Genomic DNA, 19,956 nt, shown 5'->3' on the forward strand with positions numbered 1-19,956 from the left:
CAAAGTGCTAAACATTTAGACCAAGAGTTCCCAAATGCGGCCCACGAGGATATTTGGTGTGGCCCTCCCAAAGACGACCCCCCCTTCCCCCCCTCCCCACCGTTTCTGACCATGTACTTATTACATTTTCTGAACATTTTCGTTAAATGCGCATGTAAGTTGGGGGAAATTACTAAAACACAATTAAAGTTCGTAAAAAATTCCCTAACATACATTTTTTACATGTTTTGGATCAAATCTGAACACTCAAGCCAGTTTTATTAATTATATTGTTACGGTCACTATATGTGCACTGTCCCTTTAAAAAAAAAAAAAAAGTAACGGCACCTGTAGCGCACAGTAGATTTGCCGTGCTGAAGGAAAATAACATGGAACGAAAGAAAAGGCGCTTCTATCGCTTTCCACGGGGGAAGATGTTCAAAGACTGATATCAAGACGTGAAGGTACCATCCAAATAACGTTAGATTACTTTATACAGCTGGAGTAGCTCGCTAGCTTCTGTAATGTTAACAGAGCGACTGCAAGAAACGATACATTTCTGGATACAGGCAAGTTTTCTGTTGTAGATTTTATTATTTTAAGAGCAAAACAGTATTCAGTTTCAACCACATCAGGAAAATGCTTTTTGTACAATATTGTAGTTTTGGCGTTCAACTTGGATCTTTTGTTAGGGAAAGTACTACTGTACTAACAGCACCCGGCTACAGTTTGTTACTGTTACATTTCTTTTTTGTACAGTGTTTCTGAATAAGATTATAGATAGGCTACAGTACAGTAGCTAGTAGGATGCTACACAGCAATCTTATGTAATTGCATAAAAAGCGCCAATGTAATGGCAGATAATTTATGAATAATTAATGCTGCACTTTAAATAGAAATGTGTGATTATTTCGTTGATTTCAGAAAGAAAAAAATAAATAAAAACATCAAGGTAAAATACAGTAACGTTTGTGTTTTATTTCTGCACATTTTCTATGGAAATCGCTCCAAATGTCCACACCATGGGGCAATTTACACAATTTGTTTAATTCGATTTTTGCACATCTCAAACTATTTATATGGTCCCCAGAGATTCGAATTATGCAGAGTTCACCGTACATATATTCAGCTCTTAGTGCAGTGGTTAGTTGTACAAGTCAAGACGCATTCTGCCTCACTACTGAAGAATAACCCACAAAAGAGTTGAATTGGTATAGTTTGAAGAGTACTTATTTCAGTATTACCTTCTTTAATTGATGTGACCATGTAAGATCTGACAGCATGCTATTGGACACAGGAGAAAACATACATTTCAAAGCTGCTGGTGTTGCAGTGGTAGTAATATACATGCCTAATTTAAATACAAAAATGTATAGGAAATAAAAAAAGGTATGATTTGGGACATATTTCGATTTCGTGAGTGGTACATTTTCTTGTGCGGCCCTCCATCCCATGTAGCCTCCGGAAATTGGCCCTCCATCACCAAAACTTTAGGAACCCCTGATTTAGACTGTGCTTACCTGTTTAAATGTGGCTTACCATATCTGTACTATTTAAATAATGTGTGCAGTTCAAGGCTAGAATCAATATACTCCGTCGCAAATGTAGTAATTTATAACAATGTAAAAACCTCTGCTCATGTTGTGTATCTGTCTATTTACAAATATTCAAAATATAAACTGCCTAAATGTAATACTCAGCAAAATGTAGCACATATTATTGTGTAACTAAACTGCCTCTCATTTTGTTTTTTGTGTTTTTATTTTATGCAAACTGGACCACATCCCTCTGTTGCAAGACTGTTTCCTTAGCAATACACGGGGCGAGTTACACAGGGAGCAGCCTGAAATGGGCCACACTCTTCAGAGCAAATGAAAACACCAGGAATAACACTTTAAATAAGTAGGCCTTAACTACACGGTAAACCCCAAAGTCATTCTAAATAAAACAAATCAAATTTTATTCATAACACTTTAAGTTAGTTGAACATTCAGATTTAGTTGAAACGTAAATGGTTTAAGTCGAATCAGGGGACTAGATTCCCATCAGCCCTTGCGGGACTTGTACAATTTAGTTTTGGAATTGTTCCCTTATATGTGTTCTGCTTGTGTTGTGTGTGTCGACCACTGTTTGGTGGTCAGTCTAACTCAAATGGATTAAGTTACATGAATATACATGTTATGAGTTTAGGCAGACCCAGAGAAAGCTGTTGTAACAAAAAACTAAAGTAGCAGCTAAACTTAATCATAGTAAGGCAATGAGTTTACTCCCATCTTTTTGGAATAAACTTGACTTATCAGGGTTTACAGTGTACTTGTGAAAACAAATTTGAGAATTTTGTTCCGTGGTAAAAATGCTTGCATCAGTTACAAAGGCAGCATTGAAAAACGTATGGCTTCTGAATACTGACGGAGAGAACTGTATAACTTCTCACATAACCAGGCTGGCCTCAGACGCAGTAGGTTTGGTCTAAAAGATGCAAGAAGTGAAACCCAGAATAAACAATGCTTTGCTTGATTAACCGCCAACTCCTTTCAACCATGCAAAGTTAAGCCAACCTCAAGTAAATGAAACACAAGATAATGTATTTGAATCAACCTATTTAGGGAGCTATGGATGTACTGCAATTCATTTTTATAAACCGTGTCACATTCCCAATGTACAATTACTAATTGATGTGTTTTTTTTATGCAAAGTTTAAAGATTATTTGACAGATATTTCAACCAGAGGCTTTTTTCTTTTTTACATTTACTTTAGTATTACCACATAGTCCACCATTGTTTATAGTTAAGGAAGATACATTAGAAGAGCTTCAAATAAATAACATTAACGCTGGTTAAAAGCTGATTGGGCCATATACCACTTGGTGGAAGAAATGTTCTGTACAAAACAGTTCTCACCATTTGAGATCTGTGCAAGGCATGGCAATGCACTAAAGCAAACAGGCCTAAAGGGCTGGTAACAGCGCTTTAAAAAAACACATTTCTTCAGTTTTTATTAGTGAAAGAAACCTTATAACTGGCCCATTTGAATTAATGAAAAATCTTTAACACACAACTTTACATTTTACACAATTGTTCACAATTGGACACATTCGTTAAAATTGTTTAAATAAAGCAATGTTTTTATACAACGTGGCCCCGATGGGTGCAACTATTCTTATAGTTCGAAATGAATGTATGCATTTCGATGCTTGACCAACAAACAGCAACAATGCCACACCTAAAATGGCGATGCTAGTTTACGTATGGCCTAAACAATCTAGCCAATGGGGATGCATATTGAGTCCTCTGTTGCGGCAAATCAGAGCACGATTGGTCTTCTGAAAAAAAGATGTCTCCTATGAAGTTATGTGCTCCAGGTGATATGGTTCGAAAAAAAATAATAAAAGAAGTTTGTTTATTTAGGCAAATATTGTTGAATCATACAGCGATATTACAAAAACGGGTATCTGTTTAGGGTTAGTACTTGGAGATTGTAAACATGCGTATAAATGGCCCTTTCTCGATGGTTAGTTGCACATGGGCTCTGATATGTTTATAATAATCTGGACAGGGTGTGACTTTCTACCTTGTTTTCAAGTTTGGTAATTTAAAAACAAACTTTCCAGACTGTTGACGTACGCTTCCCAACACGCACTGCTAAAATAATGGCTCTTATTGAAAAACCTCAAATGTTAATCCTAGGTTAGGGAGAACACTGTAAATAAACATTTTGCTAGTTACAAATTCCGCCAGGCTTAGCCGTGCAATACGATTACTATATATTGTTTTAAACTGTGTAGGGGTTGCGGGAGAGGAAAGGAATTGCTAGCGATGTCAATGAATTGTAAATGTGAATATGCCTGTCTTTGCAGGTGAGAGACTGTGCAGCATCGACGACTGTATTGCGGGGGTTGGAACTTACTCGCGGCACGGCTACATCTTGGCTTCCCTCGCTGGCTATGTGCTGAAGAAAAACGAAGGAGAAGTGGTGAGTAATGGAGTGTAGAATTGTTTGTACACAAAAATACGAACTCGTGTTATACATGTTTAAGACCCTGCTGATGTAATCCAGATGTTGTCAAACTGTAGGTTGCTCTAGCCTGTATAATAAAACGATACTGATGAAGACTGCAGCCCAAACGTTTGTTTGCTTGGATGTAAGTTTCTTGTAGGTTTTAATAGAATCATTCAAAGGAGTTAGAGAACCACCAGTCTTATTAAACACTTTTATTAAACAAAGATTTTATGTATTAATCTAATGAAAAAAAAACTGGTTTTAAAGAGTTAGTGAGACTGGTAGATCATACGTTTTGCCTGGATAATTCTGTAATAATGTTTTGAGAAGTTCCTTTTATTAAGGAGTCTTTGTCTGTGTTGCAGCTGCCAGTGATCTCTGTTGTGAGGGAGACAGAAGCTCAGCTCCTGCCTGATGTTGGTGCTATAGTAACTTGCAAGGTAAGGGGAAACGCTTCAGTCTGCAAATGTGAGGTGGGAGGGAGATCTTATTTTTTTGCATGCTCTCTACATTGTCTTGGTTGTCACCCTGTTAGCCCAGTGAATGTGTGAGGAATTTCTATCAAGTAATCAATTGGGGGCCTGGAGTTTAAGTAACCTGGTATTTGTCTCAAAGAGAAATAAGCAACATAGAATAATGGACAAAGCTTTAAAGTCAGACCATGTAGTTTTTAATGATATTTAACATTTTATTATTTTCAATTCAGTTTAAGTTAAAGCACCTTTTCATTAAGAAATGTAATGCCTGTGTAATTCAGTGATGTTGAAAATGTGCTTTTATTATGGGCATTATAAAGCATTTTTCTTTCTTTGGCCCACAGGTGACCAGTATAAACCCAAGGTTTGTGAAGGTTCACATCCTTTATGTGGGGTCAACCCCCCTAAAGGACAAATTCAGAGGAACGATAAGGTAGTGTTGACTGATGGCATCTCAACAACTATTCTTAAATGTACCTTTATAGAACAGTTGCTGTGTTGAATGCTTGTATATATTTCAGAGTATTATAGTTTAATTTAACTTTACATTTTACTATAACATTATTAGTGTATCACAGTGTTGTCTTTTGGTTTTGAATACAACTACACCGAGGATTCAAGGGGACCTGAGGGATATGCAAGTTATATACTTCCATGGGCTTGAATTACAGTAAAACCTTTCAGCTAAGGACCTTCATCAGTGTAATTAGTGTTTTGTTTTGTTTGTTTAAAATCTGATTTCAGTGTTGAATGTGCCCCTTTGTGTAGTGATAGATTGTGTAGCACCTTCCCCCACAACAAAACAAGAAAACTCTAGCATGCTTAGGTTTCCCTGTATAGTAAAGTTTTACACACTTCACTGACCTTTCCTGCGATCGATGGAATAGTAATCCCTTATGAGACCCACTGAAGATCGTTTACACATTTATTTTTGCTGATATAAATGTCCAAACAGGTGACCTATCCACTATTTTTTTTTGTAGAAAAGAAGATATAAGAGCAACAGAAAAAGATAAGGTAATCTTTTAAAGTATGCTAAGTTTGTATCACCTTATTTTGACTGGGATAGGTATAGAAGTAGACTGTCACAGTTTCCCCCTATGCCTAACCTGACCACCTAGTAAACGTTTGGTAACCTTTTATTATTTTATTGGTTTCAGGTGGAGATCTACAAAAGTTTCAGACCTGGAGACATTGTTCTATCAAAAGTTGTATCCTTTTTAAAATTGGAGCAGACAGTTTGAGTAAGACCTGGTGTGCAGTGTAACTGGTAACCACCCACCATTTGTGAGCAGGACGTATACTTGAGTGTGAGGTGATGTTCCGTGTAGGTTTGCTGGACAAGTGAGCTTTTACTATAATAAGTTTAGAGACACTGGATAGTGTGATTTTAGTGGCCAGTGTTATCTTTAACTTGTTAACAGATCTCCCTGGGTGATGTCCAGTCCAACTACCTCCTGACGACAGCAGAGAATGAACTGGGGGTAGTGGTGGCGTACAGTGAGGCAGGTGAGGCATTGTGGAAAAACACTAGATTTTGTGTCAAAATTCCAACACTAACTGATGCTGGCAAGGTGCAATTAAGCAGAACAACAATGCCATCATCTACACGCAAAACCTCCAAATGTTAAACCTTTCCCTTGAAAAATGCTATTCTTCAGTTATTCTGAGGTCCCATCTACCTCATGAAAGATTCCCTGCTAGCCCCATAATGTTGCTAGTTCTAATACTGCATACATCAACTGCCTTAATTCATTTGTCAACATGTGGAGAAAAGAGCTATAAGTCAGCAGTGACCTCTATTCGAGGTAAATGCTAGGCTAGTGCTTCTGTCTGAAAAGGTGCTAATGATCTGTCAGCTGCTTTAGCAGTAGACGTTTTATAGTGTTTGTGTGTTTCCTTGCAGGGGCGCAGATGGTGCCCATAAGCTGGTGTGAGATGCAGTGCCCTAGGACTCATGCCAAGGAGTTCCGGAAGGTGGCAAGAGTGCAGCCAGAGTACCTTCAGGCATGAAGTCACCACAGATAAACTCTCCTGTGGTCCAGCCTCACACTGGGGCTCCTCCTCTGACAGCATCTCAACAGGGAACCTGGAGCTCACAGCCTCCCACAAAGACACCTTCATTATTTACTTATTGGAAAACTCAACTAAAAATAAATGCATCTTCAGAACAAGTCATGTGAACTAGGGAGAGCATTGTTTTTGAAGTCTGAAGCTACCCTGTTCCTCACAATCAGGGGCACTTAAACATTAAGAGGAACTTGACTACAGGGTACTTTTACATTAGGTTGAAATACTGCAGTTTGTACGTGTGCATGCCTGCAATAAATAAAGCACAATGTACTGCACTGATATATGATGTAATCAGGAAGGAATCCATAGACTGCAACTTTTTATTGACAGTTGTTTAAGCACAAAATGTAATTTTACTACATTTATCAACAGTTTAGCTTTCACACTGCTGTAACTTTATTGTAGGCTCACGTACAGTCTATACATAACTAAAGAAAGTATTCATAAATCATAATCATTTATAATTTGCAGCCTATTGTCCTGGAAAAACTTTTCCCCCTGACCAATCCCAGGTATATGTGGGGTTATTGCTGCCCTGACTTCAGTTAGTCTCTCTTCTTGAAGCTCAAAGCCACCACGTGCCTCTTAAGCCCTTCCTCTACCTCCTTCAGGCTCTTGATGTTGAAAACATCTTTCTGCTCCACAAAACTCTCAAAGAGATGAAGGCCTCCCCCGACCCCAAAGTAATGTGCCTTGGTAGCCAGGTACACAAGGCCTGCTGGTGCGAGAAGCTGCAACAACACCTCATGCAGGGAGGGATAATAAGCCGTGTTGTAGATTGTCTCTGAGGTGAAGATGAGGTCGTACTGTGGATGTGGCTCGCTGCTCAGCACAAGGGAAAGAAAGCTGGTCCAGTCTCCTGAGAAGAATCTGCACCTGGCCAGTCCTACCTGTGGGGGGAGCTCTGGTGATTTCTTCTTTGAGGCTGCGCTGTCTGAGTTCCCTTCCTCATCCGCATCGTCGCAGTTGAGGAGCACGTTTGGCAGCGTCATTTCCTCTATCACTGTGCTGTTGTAATCCTGGAAATGAACCTCCTTGGCCCCTCTCTTTAGAGCCAAAATTCCTAGCAATCCAGCCCCACAGCCAAGGTCGAGCACTCGTTTCCCAGAGAAAGTCTCTCCTTCGCTCTCCAGGTGCTCAAGGAGGTCAATGGTGCACTCCCAAATGCGTAAGCCTCCCTCGTACACCCCCGAGATGAGGTCGGAGTGAGAGCCGATGTTCTGGGACAGGATCATTTCCCGGTCAGCACGTTCGGAGGCTGTCTGCTCTAGGACAGACTCATTGAGGTAATGGATTGGGGGTAGCGTTCCCAAGGAAAAGGTCTCGGTGACTGTGTTCTCCAGTAGGTGCTCACAGTCCTGGGGGGGAATGTGCTCCTTGGCTTTTTTTACTCCTGTCTCCACCGTGCTGTCTTGGTGCTTTCCCGCCTCCTGATAGAGAAAAAACAGATACATAGTAGTTAGCATTGTTTCTTCTGGTGTCTGCCTATATAAGCAAGACATGGCAACATTTCTATAGTTTTAAAATACGGGGTGCTTGTAATTAAGTGGAGTTTTTGTAACAATTGAGTCTAGTGCTGGGTTAATGTCAGATTAATAGTACTAATGTACATCAGTACTTATACAGCTAGTTGGAGTATAATATTAACTAATTAAGCATAAATAAGCTATAAAAGGAATTCCCAGATATTAATGGATTTTTTTTTTTTTTTTAAGATTATATCTCAATGCATGTAAAGAATTAATTTTTTCGGCTTTATCTGTTTTTATTCATCTTTTTCAGCTTTTAGGAAAAGTAGTTCCTTCTCTATAAGTTATTTTTTATTTTACCCTCCTTGTGGTGTGCAAACTTTTAACGATTATGTCCCATACAGGTTTCATATATAATTCCATGTAAAAAGAAAGGCAAAACACTAGTACTGACTGTTGTATCGTTGCATCATGAAAAAAAAAATAATAAAAAAAACATGTTCTATTATTTAGTGCACAGTTAATATGCTAAATAAAAAAGCGCGGACACATTATAAACATATAAGCAGTAGTATTTTAAACAGGGATTGCCTCTGAGTAAAATTGTTAAAACCAGTTTGGAGGTTATTTACTTTGTTTTCGTCCTCCTGGCGCCGGACCTCTTTTTCAAGTTTCGGCTTCTCCTCGGCCGCACTCAGCAAAGGAGGGTCCGCTTCTACCCCCACATCAAAATTAAAACTGAATGCCATTCCCTATGCAGCCTTTAACAACAGACTTATAATAGACAAGACAAAATGTACTTTTTGAATTATATATTTGCAGCACCGAACGAGCACCTGTCCACGTGAACTGCCATTTAGTATGTATGGACTACATCTCCCAACTGCCTGTGCACCAGATCACTTCCTCTTGTCACTGGAACGATGGAGATTGTAGGATTTAACTTGTACTATTTTGATGTTATCACAAATCAAGATTCAAGATATGTTTTCAATTAGTATAATAACGGCTGATCGACACGCAGTTTGCAATTTGGTCCAGTATTTTTGAGCTGTTGATATTTCTGATAAGTGTAGTCGCTTTTCTGGAGACTACATTTCCCAGCAACTTACAGGTGACGCGCATGCGCTGTGTCAGACAGTCCCCGTGGATGGAGGCAGCTCGAGGACGGAGTGAAGATCTAGAATTGTATTTATTTGCAACCCAAATCTCTGATAATAATAACCCTTAGGGATCATGGTGAGCTGAGTGTCCGCCGTCCATATAAGTGGGATCACAACAGGGCCAGGTAAATACACAAACCAGGGACTATGCCAATGGACGCTCATGTGTATCTCAGATGATTAATACGGCAGCTAGTTTTTGGTGTGTTTATGTTGCGGTTGGGAAGAATTACCAGAATATGGGGATTATTTAGTGATGCATTTAACAAAGGCGTTTGTTTGCTCTCGAATGAATGTCCTGTTTATATCAATATCATATGATTTCACATAGCTGTATACCGACGGTACATTGTAAATGACATTAATTTTTAGTATGAAGATTAAAAGTGTGCCTTTTCAGACTGTAAAATCGAGACACGGAGGGTCGGGAGCCAGAATGCGTGATGTTTGAATCCCTAATTTAATATATGCGATGGAATGAAGGATCATTCAGCCGGGCGCTTATCGGAACAGGATGCTGTGTAGTTCGTGTAAGGTCGGCTACGGGTTGCATTGCAAATAGGCATCAGCAATTTGAAACTATGCGTGAGTACTTACTCTAGCTGCTGTGCAGGATGTGTTCGACTGCTCCTCCTATCAGCCAGCAGATTTCATGTACTGATATTAATGCGTTTTACAGTTTTGGAAACTGCATTATTGTAAACGGTTTGCATGACAAATAATGCTATTGGCACGCCATTGCAGACGAATTGCATCAAAACTCAACCTTTAAGGTTAATACCGTGCTTGATTATAGCAGGCTAGTGTTGACTTTTTGCTCATTAAACACTGAGACAAAATTACCAACTGGGGGCGCACTACATTTAGACACGGAGCAATGCGTTTCCTGCCCCTTGTTAAGAGTTGACAGTGAAAGTGGAGGCGATCTGTGTAGAGATCAGCATTGTGTAGAGGACAGTAGCCACTTGCATGGACCAGTTGTTTGAGACCTCATGGGTGTTCGGACATCCTGAAGAAAGAGTCGGGAGCTCGGCTGTTTAAACAATAAAATCATAAATAATAAAATCGCAGCTGGAGACCAGGGACACACCAACGGTGATGAACATAAGAGATCAGTACACATAAAATGTGAGACTGAAGGGGAACTGGAAAGCATGAACGGAAAACAGTGTAGTAAAAATGGACTGATTAGAACATCAATACATGTTTGAGCTTTAGCTTTTGTGTCAGCTTGTGTGATGATTTTTTAACTGACTTTGTGCAGAATGGCAACAGGACAGTGTGTGCCAAAGCATATACCATAAGTGACAGAAACTTTACTGTTAGTTTATTTCTCATAACAGATCAGCAGCTAGTGCTTTCCAGGAGTCTTTCTAATTTCATACATAGATAAATTCTGGTGAAATTTCTGTTATCTGGAAGGTCTACGCTGCAGGGATCACATTCACCGCTTGACACTGAATTTATAATGGAAAGATGCTGGAGGGTTGGTGTGCTGCATTCAGTATTTACAGGCAGCCCTGCAGGCTCCTTCACCCACATGTAAATAATACGAAGGTAGGTTATGGGTTTATTCCCTGTTCAATTAAGAGTCCATTGCTAAATGACCTGTCCTTTACATTGTGGTGGTATCTAGACAGACATCCTTGGAATGTGGTCTTGTTCTGTAAGCATCTAAGTTGGCCCTGGTCTGGCAGGCATGCAGGGTTGTCATACAGAGGTTATCTTTTAACAAACCTGACGCGCCCCTCCTTTTTTTTGTTTTGCATCATATTATTAACCCATTTAATACCAAATTGAAATGTACAAGAACACAAGCAGTAGTTATGTAATTTGGTTACATTTAGACTTAACTTTTACGGTTAACAAAGTTTGAGTAAGTTATCATAACAGTGATGTTGTTATGCAAAGTAGCCTGTCCTCAAATGAAGACGATGGCACTTAATGGGTTAATGGATAGAAATAAGTGAATTTCCAGACAAAATCCAAGAAAATGCACTTTATGTAAAGAATGCAGGTGCTCTACAAATCCCTTTCAGTAAATTGAGTGTCTTGCTGCAGTGTGCTGCAGGAGAGGCATGCAGGGCCACATGCGGCTCTTCTCCTGTGCCATGCGATCGTTCCTGCGATGTTTCAGGCTGGGCAGGAGGTGGGGGCGCAGTAAGCTGCTGAAGAGAGCCAGGGAGCTGTGGAGCTACGGGAAGCTGTGTGCGAAATCACTGTTCTACAACTCCCTCACAAACAGTGATGTCGTCATCGACTCGCTGTTTGAACCCATCTACTGGCTGGTGGACCACGTCACTCGCTGGTTTGGGGTGGTAAGTGGGCGGGGCACATGTCACACATGGGTCTTTGGTACATACTAGAGGAGATGAGTCTGAAAAGTCCAAATCAAGGCTACTAAATCCAGCCTTGTGTAAAATAGTAAGGATCAGCTTGAATCTTTAAGAATTGGTGGACTGAATGACTTTGCTTTTACTTTGAAATCATTGCTGCAATTACAGCATTTCACTACAAAGAGGAAATAGTTCTGCCATAATGTTTTTAATCAGATCGTTATATATATATATATATATATATATATATATATATATATATATATATATATATATATATATATATATATATATATATATATATATATATATATATATATATATATATATATATATATATATATATATATATATATATATATTTATTTATTCTCCAGTGGACCGCCACAGCGAAGGGGAACAGTAACCTGTTAAAATCAATGTGAACTGAGATGTTTTTTTTTCCCCAGGTGTTTGTGTTCTTGGTGATTGTGCTGACCAGCTCCATCGTGCTCATTGTGTATATCTGCTTGCTGCCACTTATCCTGGACACCTACAGCCCAGCCTGGATCACCTGGCATGTCTGCTATGGGCACTGGAACCTGCTCATGATTGTCTTTCATTATTACAAGGCAGCCAGGACCTCACCGGGCTGCCCTCCCCAGGTACACTGCCCCCCTACTGGGGGTATGCGGGACACACTGAGGGCAGGGAGGTTAATGAGGGCTGTGTGGCAATCACAGGCAACAGAAAATAATATATATGTATATATTTTTTATTTATTTCCAGATGAAAACTGACACTCCTTCAGTGTCCATCTGTAAAAAGTGTATAGCACCCAAACCACCCAGGACACACCACTGTAGCATCTGTAACCGGTAAGGAAGTGTGTTCACTCCTGTCTTACCTGCAGCTGGTTTAATCAGGGCTCTGCAATGAAATGATTGTATTAGAGAAGGTGGAAACTTCTACACTAACATTTCAGAGTGAGCCATGCACATGCCTCACATAAGTTGAAGACTTTGTTAATGATATATTTGTACCAGTCTAATATTTTGTTGCTGTGAAATGATCCTGAGCAGACTCTGTTTCATGTGTTTGTATTGTGTCACCTAATGTAAAATGTTTTAATTCTGTATTTTTCCCTCACAGATGTATACTGAAAATGGACCACCACTGCCGTATCCTTTTTCTAAAGATCAGTGGTGAAAAGCTGGCATGCAGGCATAGTTACGAGTCAATAGGATTTGGATTTTGAGTCTGTTTTTGATTTCCATTCTGATCGTCTGTCAGAGCTGCAGTCCAATCTGGGTTCTATTAATAATGATTAATGATTTCAATGATTTTCCTTAACTGGCTTCCCTCCCCAGCCTGGCTCAATAACTGTGTGGGCCACTTTAACCATCGCTACTTCTTCTCTTTCTGCCTCTTCATGACCATGGGCTGTCTGTACTGCAGCATCAGCAGCCGCGACATGTTCATTGATGCTTACAATGCTGTAGAGGTGAGGGCCTTGTCTGTCTGCCAGCTTATCTCTGCCTCCAGTCTCCCCCACAATAGTTTCTTATTGCTTATTAAAAAATGCTGCCCAATTAACCTTCTCCTCTTACACCAGCATCACTCAAAGCCATTGGTGTCTGTTTTAATGATCTAATGGTGGGTGTAACTATCTCCACCCTAAAATGTCTGAAGCTGATTTTTCATTGACTTTTAATGTTATTAAATCACCTTGTTTGGAACATTACAATAGATCCCTTTGTCAAAGAACTTTACAATCATTCATAATCAAAAGCGATCCCTCATTTGTAATCTGTACGCAGGTAATTACAGTGGAAAGGGTGCTTTTATCCAAGGTAGTACCTGCCTTTTATATTGCTACAGAACCGTGACAGACAATGTAATTGAAAATTGAGCTACAGAGCTTAAACATACTAAATAACAGTGAGTAACAACTACACTGAACAAAAATATAAACGCAACATGTAAAGTGTTGGTCCCATGTTTCATGAGCTGAAATGATCCCAGAAATTTTCCATACGCACAAAAAGCTTATTTCTCTCAAATTTTGTGCACAAATTTGTTTACATTCCTGTTAGTGAGCATTTCTCCTTTGCCAAGATAATCCATCTACCTGACAGGTGTGGCATATCAAGAAGTTGATTAAACAGCATGATCATTACACAGGTGCACCTTGTGCTGGGGACAATAAAAGGCCACTCTAAAATGTGCAGTTTTGTCACTCAACACAATGCCACAGATGTCTCAAGTTTTGAGGGAGTGTGCAATTGGCATGCTGACTGCAGGAATGTCCACCACAGCTGTTGCCAGAGAATTGAATGTTCATTTCTCTACCATAAGCCGCCTCCATCGTCGTTTTAGAGAATTTGGCAGTACGTCCAACCGGCCTCACAACCACAGACCACGTGTAACCACGCCATCCCAGGACCTCCACATCCGGCTTCTTCACCTGCAGGATCGTCTGAGACCAGCCACTCGGACAGCTGATGAAACTGTGGGTTTGCACAACCAAAGAATTTCTGCACAAACTGTCAGAAACCGTCTCAGGGAAGCTCATCTGTGTGCTTGTCATCCTCACCAGGGTCTTGACCTGACTGCATGTTCGGCGTCGTAACCGACTTCAGTGTGCAAATGCACACCTTCGATGGCCACTGGCACACTGGAGAAGTGCTCTTCACAGATGAATCCCGGTTTCAGCTGTACCAGGCAGATGGCAGATGGCGTGTATGGCGTCTTGTGGGCGAGCGGTTTGCTGATGTCAGCGTAGTGAACAGAGTGCCCCATGGTGGTGGGGTTATGGTATGGGTAGGCATAAGCTACGGACAACAAACACAATTGAATTTTATTGATGGCAATTTGAATGCACAGAGATACTGTGACAAAAATCTGAGGCCCACTGTCGTGCCATTCATCCGCCGCCATCACCTCATGTTTCAGCATGATAATGCACGGCTCCATGACGCAGGGATCTGTACACAATTCCTGGAAGCTGAAAATGTCTTCCATGGCCTGCATACTCACCAGACATGTCACCCATTGAGCATGTTTGGGATGCTCTGGATCGACGTGTACATCAGCGTGCTCCAGTTCCCGTCAGTATCCAGCAACTTCACACAGCCATTGAAGAAGTATGGGACAACATTCCACAGGCCACAATCAACAGCCTGATCAACTCAGAAGGAGATGTGTCACGCTGCATGAGGCAAATGGTGGTCACAACAGATACTGACTGGTTTTCTGATCCACGCCCCTACCTTTTTTTTTAAGGTATCTGTGACCAACAGATGCATATCTGTATTCCCAGTCATGTGAAATCCATAGATTAGGGCCTAATCAATTTATTTCAATTGACTGATTTCTTTGCAATTGTTGCATGTTGCGTTTATATTTTTGTTCAGTGTATATAGAATTACACTGCGCCTGTCTTTCCCCAACTCCAGTCTTCAGTTCCTCTTGTTTTATCTCAGACCAGCCTCATAGCTCCTGCACACACTCTCTCACCCCTTTGCAAACATTCCCATTCCACCCTGGAGAGGACCCTGAACAGGGAGTGGTGTGTATGTAATGTTATTAACTCTGCCCGTGTTTGCATTGTCTCAATAGCAGATGAAGAGTGCTGACCGCTTGAGGCTCAGGGTGACAGTGTCTGAGGTGGGGCTGCCATTCAGTATTGTGTCTCTGGGAACCTTAGCAGGGCAGGTAGTAGATAGCCTGCATCCCGCTGGGCAGTATCTGAGGCTGGAAGTGTTACATACATATTTATACCTAGTAAAGACTAGGTGCCTCTTTCTACTGTTGCACATTTGTACCTGCCAATAAATAACCCATATTCCCATTAACTTTACCTATCAAAATGGCAGTGTGTTTCTATCTGCCTACACATTTGTGACATGTTTTGACATTTTAAAGTCCCTTTCACCAGCACAGCTAAGCACAAACTGTCTGTTGCATCTGTATTTAACGTTCACTGCCTTATATAGTACAATGTGCAAAGTTTCTGTGTTTGTTAATATTCATCTGTACCCAGTTGCAGTGTCCATACCTTTCAGTGAATTCTCTACTTACCCATCTGAACTAAACCTGTGTGTGTGTGTATTAACAAGTGGGTGATTTTTGTCCACACTGCCAAGATACTGTCAAGTGAGGCTAATGCTGTCTTATCATGGTGACATTCCTGTGCGTGAGTGCTTCTGTGATGTGAACTAGCTATAGAAATTAGTGTTACAAAAACTGAATATCCACATGCTGAACTAATGCTGTGTCAGCATTTGTGTGTGTGTGTGTGTGTGTGTGTGTGTGTGTTTTTTTTTTATTTTTTTTATCTATTACCAAAAGTTATTTTCTTAATATAAAAGTTAGGTTTTGTTATTTCAGTTTCACATATGGGTATTCACTTGTAAATAAAAAATATCAACCTATATATATATATATATATATATATATATATATCCGATTATGCAATTACTGCAGCCCTGAAGTAATGTTGAAGTAGCTCCTGAAACCTTTGCAGTTGCTCTCCAGAAGTATCCTATAATGCCATCCGGTCGCTGCATAAGCATTGGAAAGTGTGGCTGAAAAGAGAATACAAGATTACCCCCCCTTGGTGTTTGGCTCAGCAACTTGCTTCTATTTATAGATTCTAGCTACAGCGCAAGCCAGGATAGCCTTTGATCTGTCACAGATTAATTGTGTTTTAAGAACAGTGCTTTCCTGGAGAGATGGATAAGTTTGAATCAGACTGAGCTTTATATGGATTGATTGTGCATGTGTTGTGTTTTATTTTTCTTTCTCTTATTAGACATACTACCAGACTCCACCCCCTCCCTTCACCTTCAAGGAGAGGATGTTTCACAAGTGTGTCATATACCTTTGGGTGCTTTGCAGGTACGTAACATTTGTTTTTAAAAAAAAAAAAAAAAAAAAAAAAAAAACCACAAAAAACCCTGCTATACTCCCTGCCAGTGGCAACCCACAAGCCTTGCTTTCCCCAGATAACCTATTTTTTTGCAGGGCAGTCGTCCCCTCTGTTAGTCAGGTAAACTTGCTGATGAAATCCCTAACACAGACACAGGTCTCACACACGCGTGGTTTGGAGAAAGGCAGGTATGCCGATACTCTGTTTGCATGAATTAATTATCCACAAGGTAGTCAGGTATTCCGCATATCCTATATGGAATATACCATTGACGTGAGGGGAATAGTTATTACGAATGTTGAGTGCATAAGCCTGCATGGAAACGGTTGTTTTTTCTGCTGTCCTTTACAAAAAAAAATCCCAGCATTTTCATGCCACAGTATGTATTCACTGCCTATGTAAAACCTTGACCTAACTGAAATTTGAGGTGCACTGGGTGAATGAGCCAATTTTGTGGAAATCAAGGGCATTTAAGTGGCTGTGAGATTAGTGCAGGGAGGAAGATTCGGTTTTCATGTTTGCAATATTTCCTCAGATTTCTCCTGCCATGTCTTCCCTCTGCAGCTCGGTGGCACTAGCTCTGGGAAGTCTGACTCTGTGGCATGCAATGCTCATCTCCCGCGGAGAGACCAGCATTGAGAGACACATCAACCGCAAGGAAAAGCACCGGCTTGAGAAGAAGGGCAAGGTGAGAGCTGCTTTCAGGGAGTGGGTGTTCTGCATTGGCTGGTGGTTTGAACATTTACTAACAGCGTGTGTGACCTGGTCTTGAGAATCTTACAACTTCAGTCTGGAAACAAAGGAGTCTACCCAGGCCACAGAGTTAACAGGAGTGGGATCTGTGGTATACCTTCACTGCCTATGCAGTAAATGACATGCATAGTTTCCAACATTGAAGAAACCTGCTCACCTCTTTCAGCAGGTTTTCCGGAACATTTTCCACTATGGTCGCATGAATAACTGGAAGGTGTTCTTTGGAGTGGAGACAAGAAGGTAACAAAATCCACTGTTACTTAATTCTATAATGTAATCTTACTCTGTGATCAAGTTGCTGACTCATGTTTAACTGAGCCTTCACATCAAAAACACATAATTTGTGAAAGTGGCTTCACTACAGATAATTCAGATCTACAATATGTGTTATTTAACCAGATAAGTAGCAGGTGAATACAAATGTTTGGATACAAAAGAGACGGCTATTTAATGACTAAGGTAACGTGGTAATATTGTAAGCTCTTCCCACATCATCATATACCTAGCTATATAACAGATTGCTAACCAATGATTCAGTTTTCTCATTCTTTTTAAGTACTGTTAAGATTATTCCTGCCTTCCTTTTATTGAGAATCATGTTTTTTCACTTTTTTTGTTAGTAAGTATTTCAGATACAGCGCTATAAACTGCACACTGATAATTTTGCTGTCGGCCACAAGAGTGTAGCTACAGCATTGGAGTGGGTTTGAACTACAGTACATGAAGTGGTTAAGAACCAGGAAGCAGCAGCATCAACAAAGGTTCTACTCCGTTCCATTGTTCATATTACAAATTGTTCAAAATGCAAGCAGAATATAATATTGCTAATGCGAATAAAAAGAAAGTAAATATTGTAAAACCTTGTTTAGCATTCCAAGAGGGAAACCATTTAAGTAAATAGGAGGCTATGGATTTTACATTTTATAGAGAATGAAATCTGCAACACTAAAGAATGATCAGCTAAATCAGGGACACACTGCCCGATGCGATCAATAGAGACGCGATTTTTCAGTCGCATTGGTATTATGCTTTGCAATGCGATTTTACAGGATCGGGCGATCGATTTCAGTCGGCTCGCAAAATTTAAACGTTTAATATTTTGTGATGCGATTATCGGGCTGTGTGCCATACCCACTCGCTAGTCTCAAAGTCAGCAACCAATGAGTTCACCGCGTTCAGTCATATGACTGGAGACAGGCACCCATGCATTATCTCTCTATTACTACACACACTCGGTATTCCATTGGTTTGTATATGATGTATACTGTGATGTTAACTATGAAATGTAATGTTTACAGAATACAGTACTTAAACTGGTGCTGTAACCATTATAAATTTATTGTTAATAGCGTTTTAATTAAATTATACCAAATAACGCTTTTATTTCCAATGAAGGGAAAACATAATACATGTTTTCAGTAACCTTTTGTTGTACACGGTATGTTCCCTACATTGTAAGTAAAAATGTGATTAGGTATAATTTAATTAAAACACTATTAACATTAAGTGAATCATGGTTGTAGCAGCATTTTTTAAGTATTGTGTTAATATTTCATCATAGTTAAAGTACAATGTTTATGGGGCTGTCAGGGCTTGTTTTCAAAAATTGTCGACACGGGTATTGTATACAAACCCATGGAATACCTTGTGTGTGTATTAATAGAGAGAATATGTACTTGTCTCCAGTCATATCTGGGTTTCACGATCACGTCGCCTCGTAGATAGCCTTGTCATTGACTTGCCCCATTGCCACGCTACTATAATTCATCCACGGTTGGTCAAACATCAGAAAAAAAAATTGTGCGTCCTTTCCTGTGATTTCAGTCAGTGTGTGATGCCCGTTCTCAGGTGTGTTTTGCAACGCAACCTCCACCAGAAAGTGTGGCCCCAGCTTAAGTTGCAGCAGCCACTTGTACTCTACTTGCTTCTCTTTTGTTTGCAGTCACTGGCTGACTCGAGTTCTCCTGCCATCGGCACACCCTCCGTATGGAGATGGCCTGACCTGGACTCTTTCTCCAACCACCACCAGGAGAACCTTGCTGGCAATCTAACCCTGTCTCCTAATTTTATCAGGAAGTACTAGCCATCTAACCATTCCTCCTGGTCCCATCACTGAGGACTGGAATGCTTACCTGGAGAGTACACTCTAGACAAGACCGCTTGTAACCCACCCAGCTGTCTTCTCTGCCAAATACAGGTCACAGAGACTGCTGTTTGATTTTAGTGTTTGAGTGGAAATCCCAGTGTTCTTATTTTCTTATTATGCAAACCCCTCTTAATGTATTGTTTTGTTGTATCCCATCCATTTCTTCCATTATTTAAGTGTTTTATCTTGTCCCCTTGTCTGTACGGGGCTTGTTTTTATTGAAGTACTGTGAAGTGACCGGTTAGGCTGGAGTGGGTTTAAAGGCCACCTTGACAAGAGCTTGGAGTGAGGTGCATCGAACAAGGGAAGGCTGATTAAACCAGGCCCTCGTCCAGCTACAGGAGACGTAAACAGCAGCGAACAAGTTGCAACTGGACCCTACTCACTGTGTTGCTATTGCACCTTGGGGCCCAAACGAAGCAATAAATGTGTGCATTCCAGGCTGCTACAGCTTCGACCTCACCAGGCCTGAATGACATTAATTGGAGATGCACATTTTCTGTGCATGTTTGTTAATAAGTTACTGTGACTTTGATAATTAAAAAAATAACCTGATTTTTTTTTTTTTTTTTAAATAAATTAAATCTTCAAGGTGGTTTGTTTTTGTTAATCTTAATCTTATTCTAAGATGAGTATTTAACTTTTTTTT

The 19,956-nt window shown here is 40.2% G+C and overlaps 3 protein-coding genes across 8 annotated transcripts; 2 read left to right on the top strand and 1 right to left on the bottom strand.

Moving 5' to 3' along the window:
• Nucleotides 1-3,271: 3,271 nt before the first annotated feature.
• Nucleotides 3,272-6,629, top strand: LOC121325442 (exosome complex component CSL4-like). 2 transcript variants are annotated; one of them, XM_041267916.1, is made up of 8 exons: nt 3,272-3,341; nt 3,837-3,952; nt 4,345-4,419; nt 4,800-4,888; nt 5,439-5,472; nt 5,616-5,666; nt 5,880-5,964; nt 6,362-6,629. In XM_041267916.1, exons 1-8 carry the CDS (start codon nt 3,314-3,316, stop codon nt 6,466-6,468), a joined length of 585 nt encoding a protein of 194 aa, XP_041123850.1. In that variant the 5' UTR covers nt 3,272-3,313; the 3' UTR covers nt 6,469-6,629. The 2 variants fall into 2 exon arrangements, with proteins under 2 accessions (XP_041123850.1, XP_041123849.1); XM_041267915.1 differs by lacking the exon at nt 3,272-3,341 and adding an exon at nt 3,615-3,666.
• Nucleotides 6,630-6,906: 277 nt separating this feature from the next.
• On the bottom strand, nt 6,907-8,872 carry mettl18 (methyltransferase like 18). The gene is made up of 2 exons (XM_041267913.1): nt 8,630-8,872; nt 6,907-7,958 (listed from the first exon to the last, which is right to left on the bottom strand). Exons 1-2 carry the CDS (start codon nt 8,744-8,746, stop codon nt 7,074-7,076), a joined length of 1,002 nt encoding a protein of 333 aa, XP_041123847.1. The 5' UTR covers nt 8,747-8,872; the 3' UTR covers nt 6,907-7,073.
• Nucleotides 8,873-9,102: 230 nt separating this feature from the next.
• LOC121326232 (palmitoyltransferase ZDHHC16B-like) lies at nt 9,103-19,907 on the top strand. Of its 5 annotated transcripts, XM_041269459.1 has the most exons (12): nt 9,103-9,285; nt 10,583-10,717; nt 11,222-11,478; nt 11,946-12,140; nt 12,265-12,353; nt 12,628-12,656; nt 12,846-12,979; nt 15,097-15,144; nt 16,292-16,377; nt 16,973-17,096; nt 17,328-17,401; nt 19,104-19,907. In XM_041269459.1, exons 3-12 carry the CDS (start codon nt 11,239-11,241, stop codon nt 19,210-19,212), a joined length of 1,128 nt encoding a protein of 375 aa, XP_041125393.1. In that variant the 5' UTR covers nt 9,103-9,285; nt 10,583-10,717; nt 11,222-11,238; the 3' UTR covers nt 19,213-19,907. The 5 variants fall into 5 exon arrangements, with proteins under 5 accessions (XP_041125393.1, XP_041125392.1, XP_041125394.1 ...); XM_041269458.1 differs by lacking the exon at nt 10,583-10,717; XM_041269460.1 differs by lacking the exon at nt 10,583-10,717 and having other exon boundaries at nt 17,331-17,401.
• The last annotated feature ends 49 nt before the right edge of the window (nt 19,908-19,956 follow it).

The sequence above is a fragment of the Polyodon spathula genome, chromosome 13, assembly GCF_017654505.1.
Source record: "Polyodon spathula isolate WHYD16114869_AA chromosome 13, ASM1765450v1, whole genome shotgun sequence".
Classification (NCBI taxonomy): Eukaryota; Metazoa; Chordata; class Actinopteri; order Acipenseriformes; family Polyodontidae; genus Polyodon; species Polyodon spathula.

Excerpts from the sequence above, each read along its gene's own strand:
- LOC121325442 (XM_041267915.1), top strand. The coding sequence starts at position 3,630 with ATGGCTCTTATTGAAAAACCTCAAATGTTAATCCTAG. Across the intron at positions 5,473-5,615 it reads GAGCAACAGAAAAAGATAAG|GTGGAGATCTACAAAAGTTT; the intron begins GTAATCTTTTAA and ends TATTGGTTTCAG. Across the intron at positions 5,965-6,361 it reads GGTGGCGTACAGTGAGGCAG|GGGCGCAGATGGTGCCCATA; the intron begins GTGAGGCATTGT and ends GTTTCCTTGCAG.
- mettl18 (XM_041267913.1), bottom strand. The coding sequence starts at position 8,746 with ATGGCATTCAGTTTTAATTTTGATGTGGGGGTAGAAGCGGACCCTCCT. Across the intron at positions 7,959-8,629 it reads GCCAGGAGGACGAAAACAAA|GAGGCGGGAAAGCACCAAGA; the intron begins GTAAATAACCTC and ends TTTCTCTATCAG.
- LOC121326232 (XM_041269459.1), top strand. The coding sequence starts at position 11,239 with ATGCAGGGCCACATGCGGCTCTTCTCCTGTGCCATGCGATCGTTCCTG. Across the intron at positions 12,141-12,264 it reads CACCGGGCTGCCCTCCCCAG|ATGAAAACTGACACTCCTTC; the intron begins GTACACTGCCCC and ends ATTTATTTCCAG. Across the intron at positions 16,378-16,972 it reads TACCTTTGGGTGCTTTGCAG|CTCGGTGGCACTAGCTCTGG; the intron begins GTACGTAACATT and ends TTCCCTCTGCAG.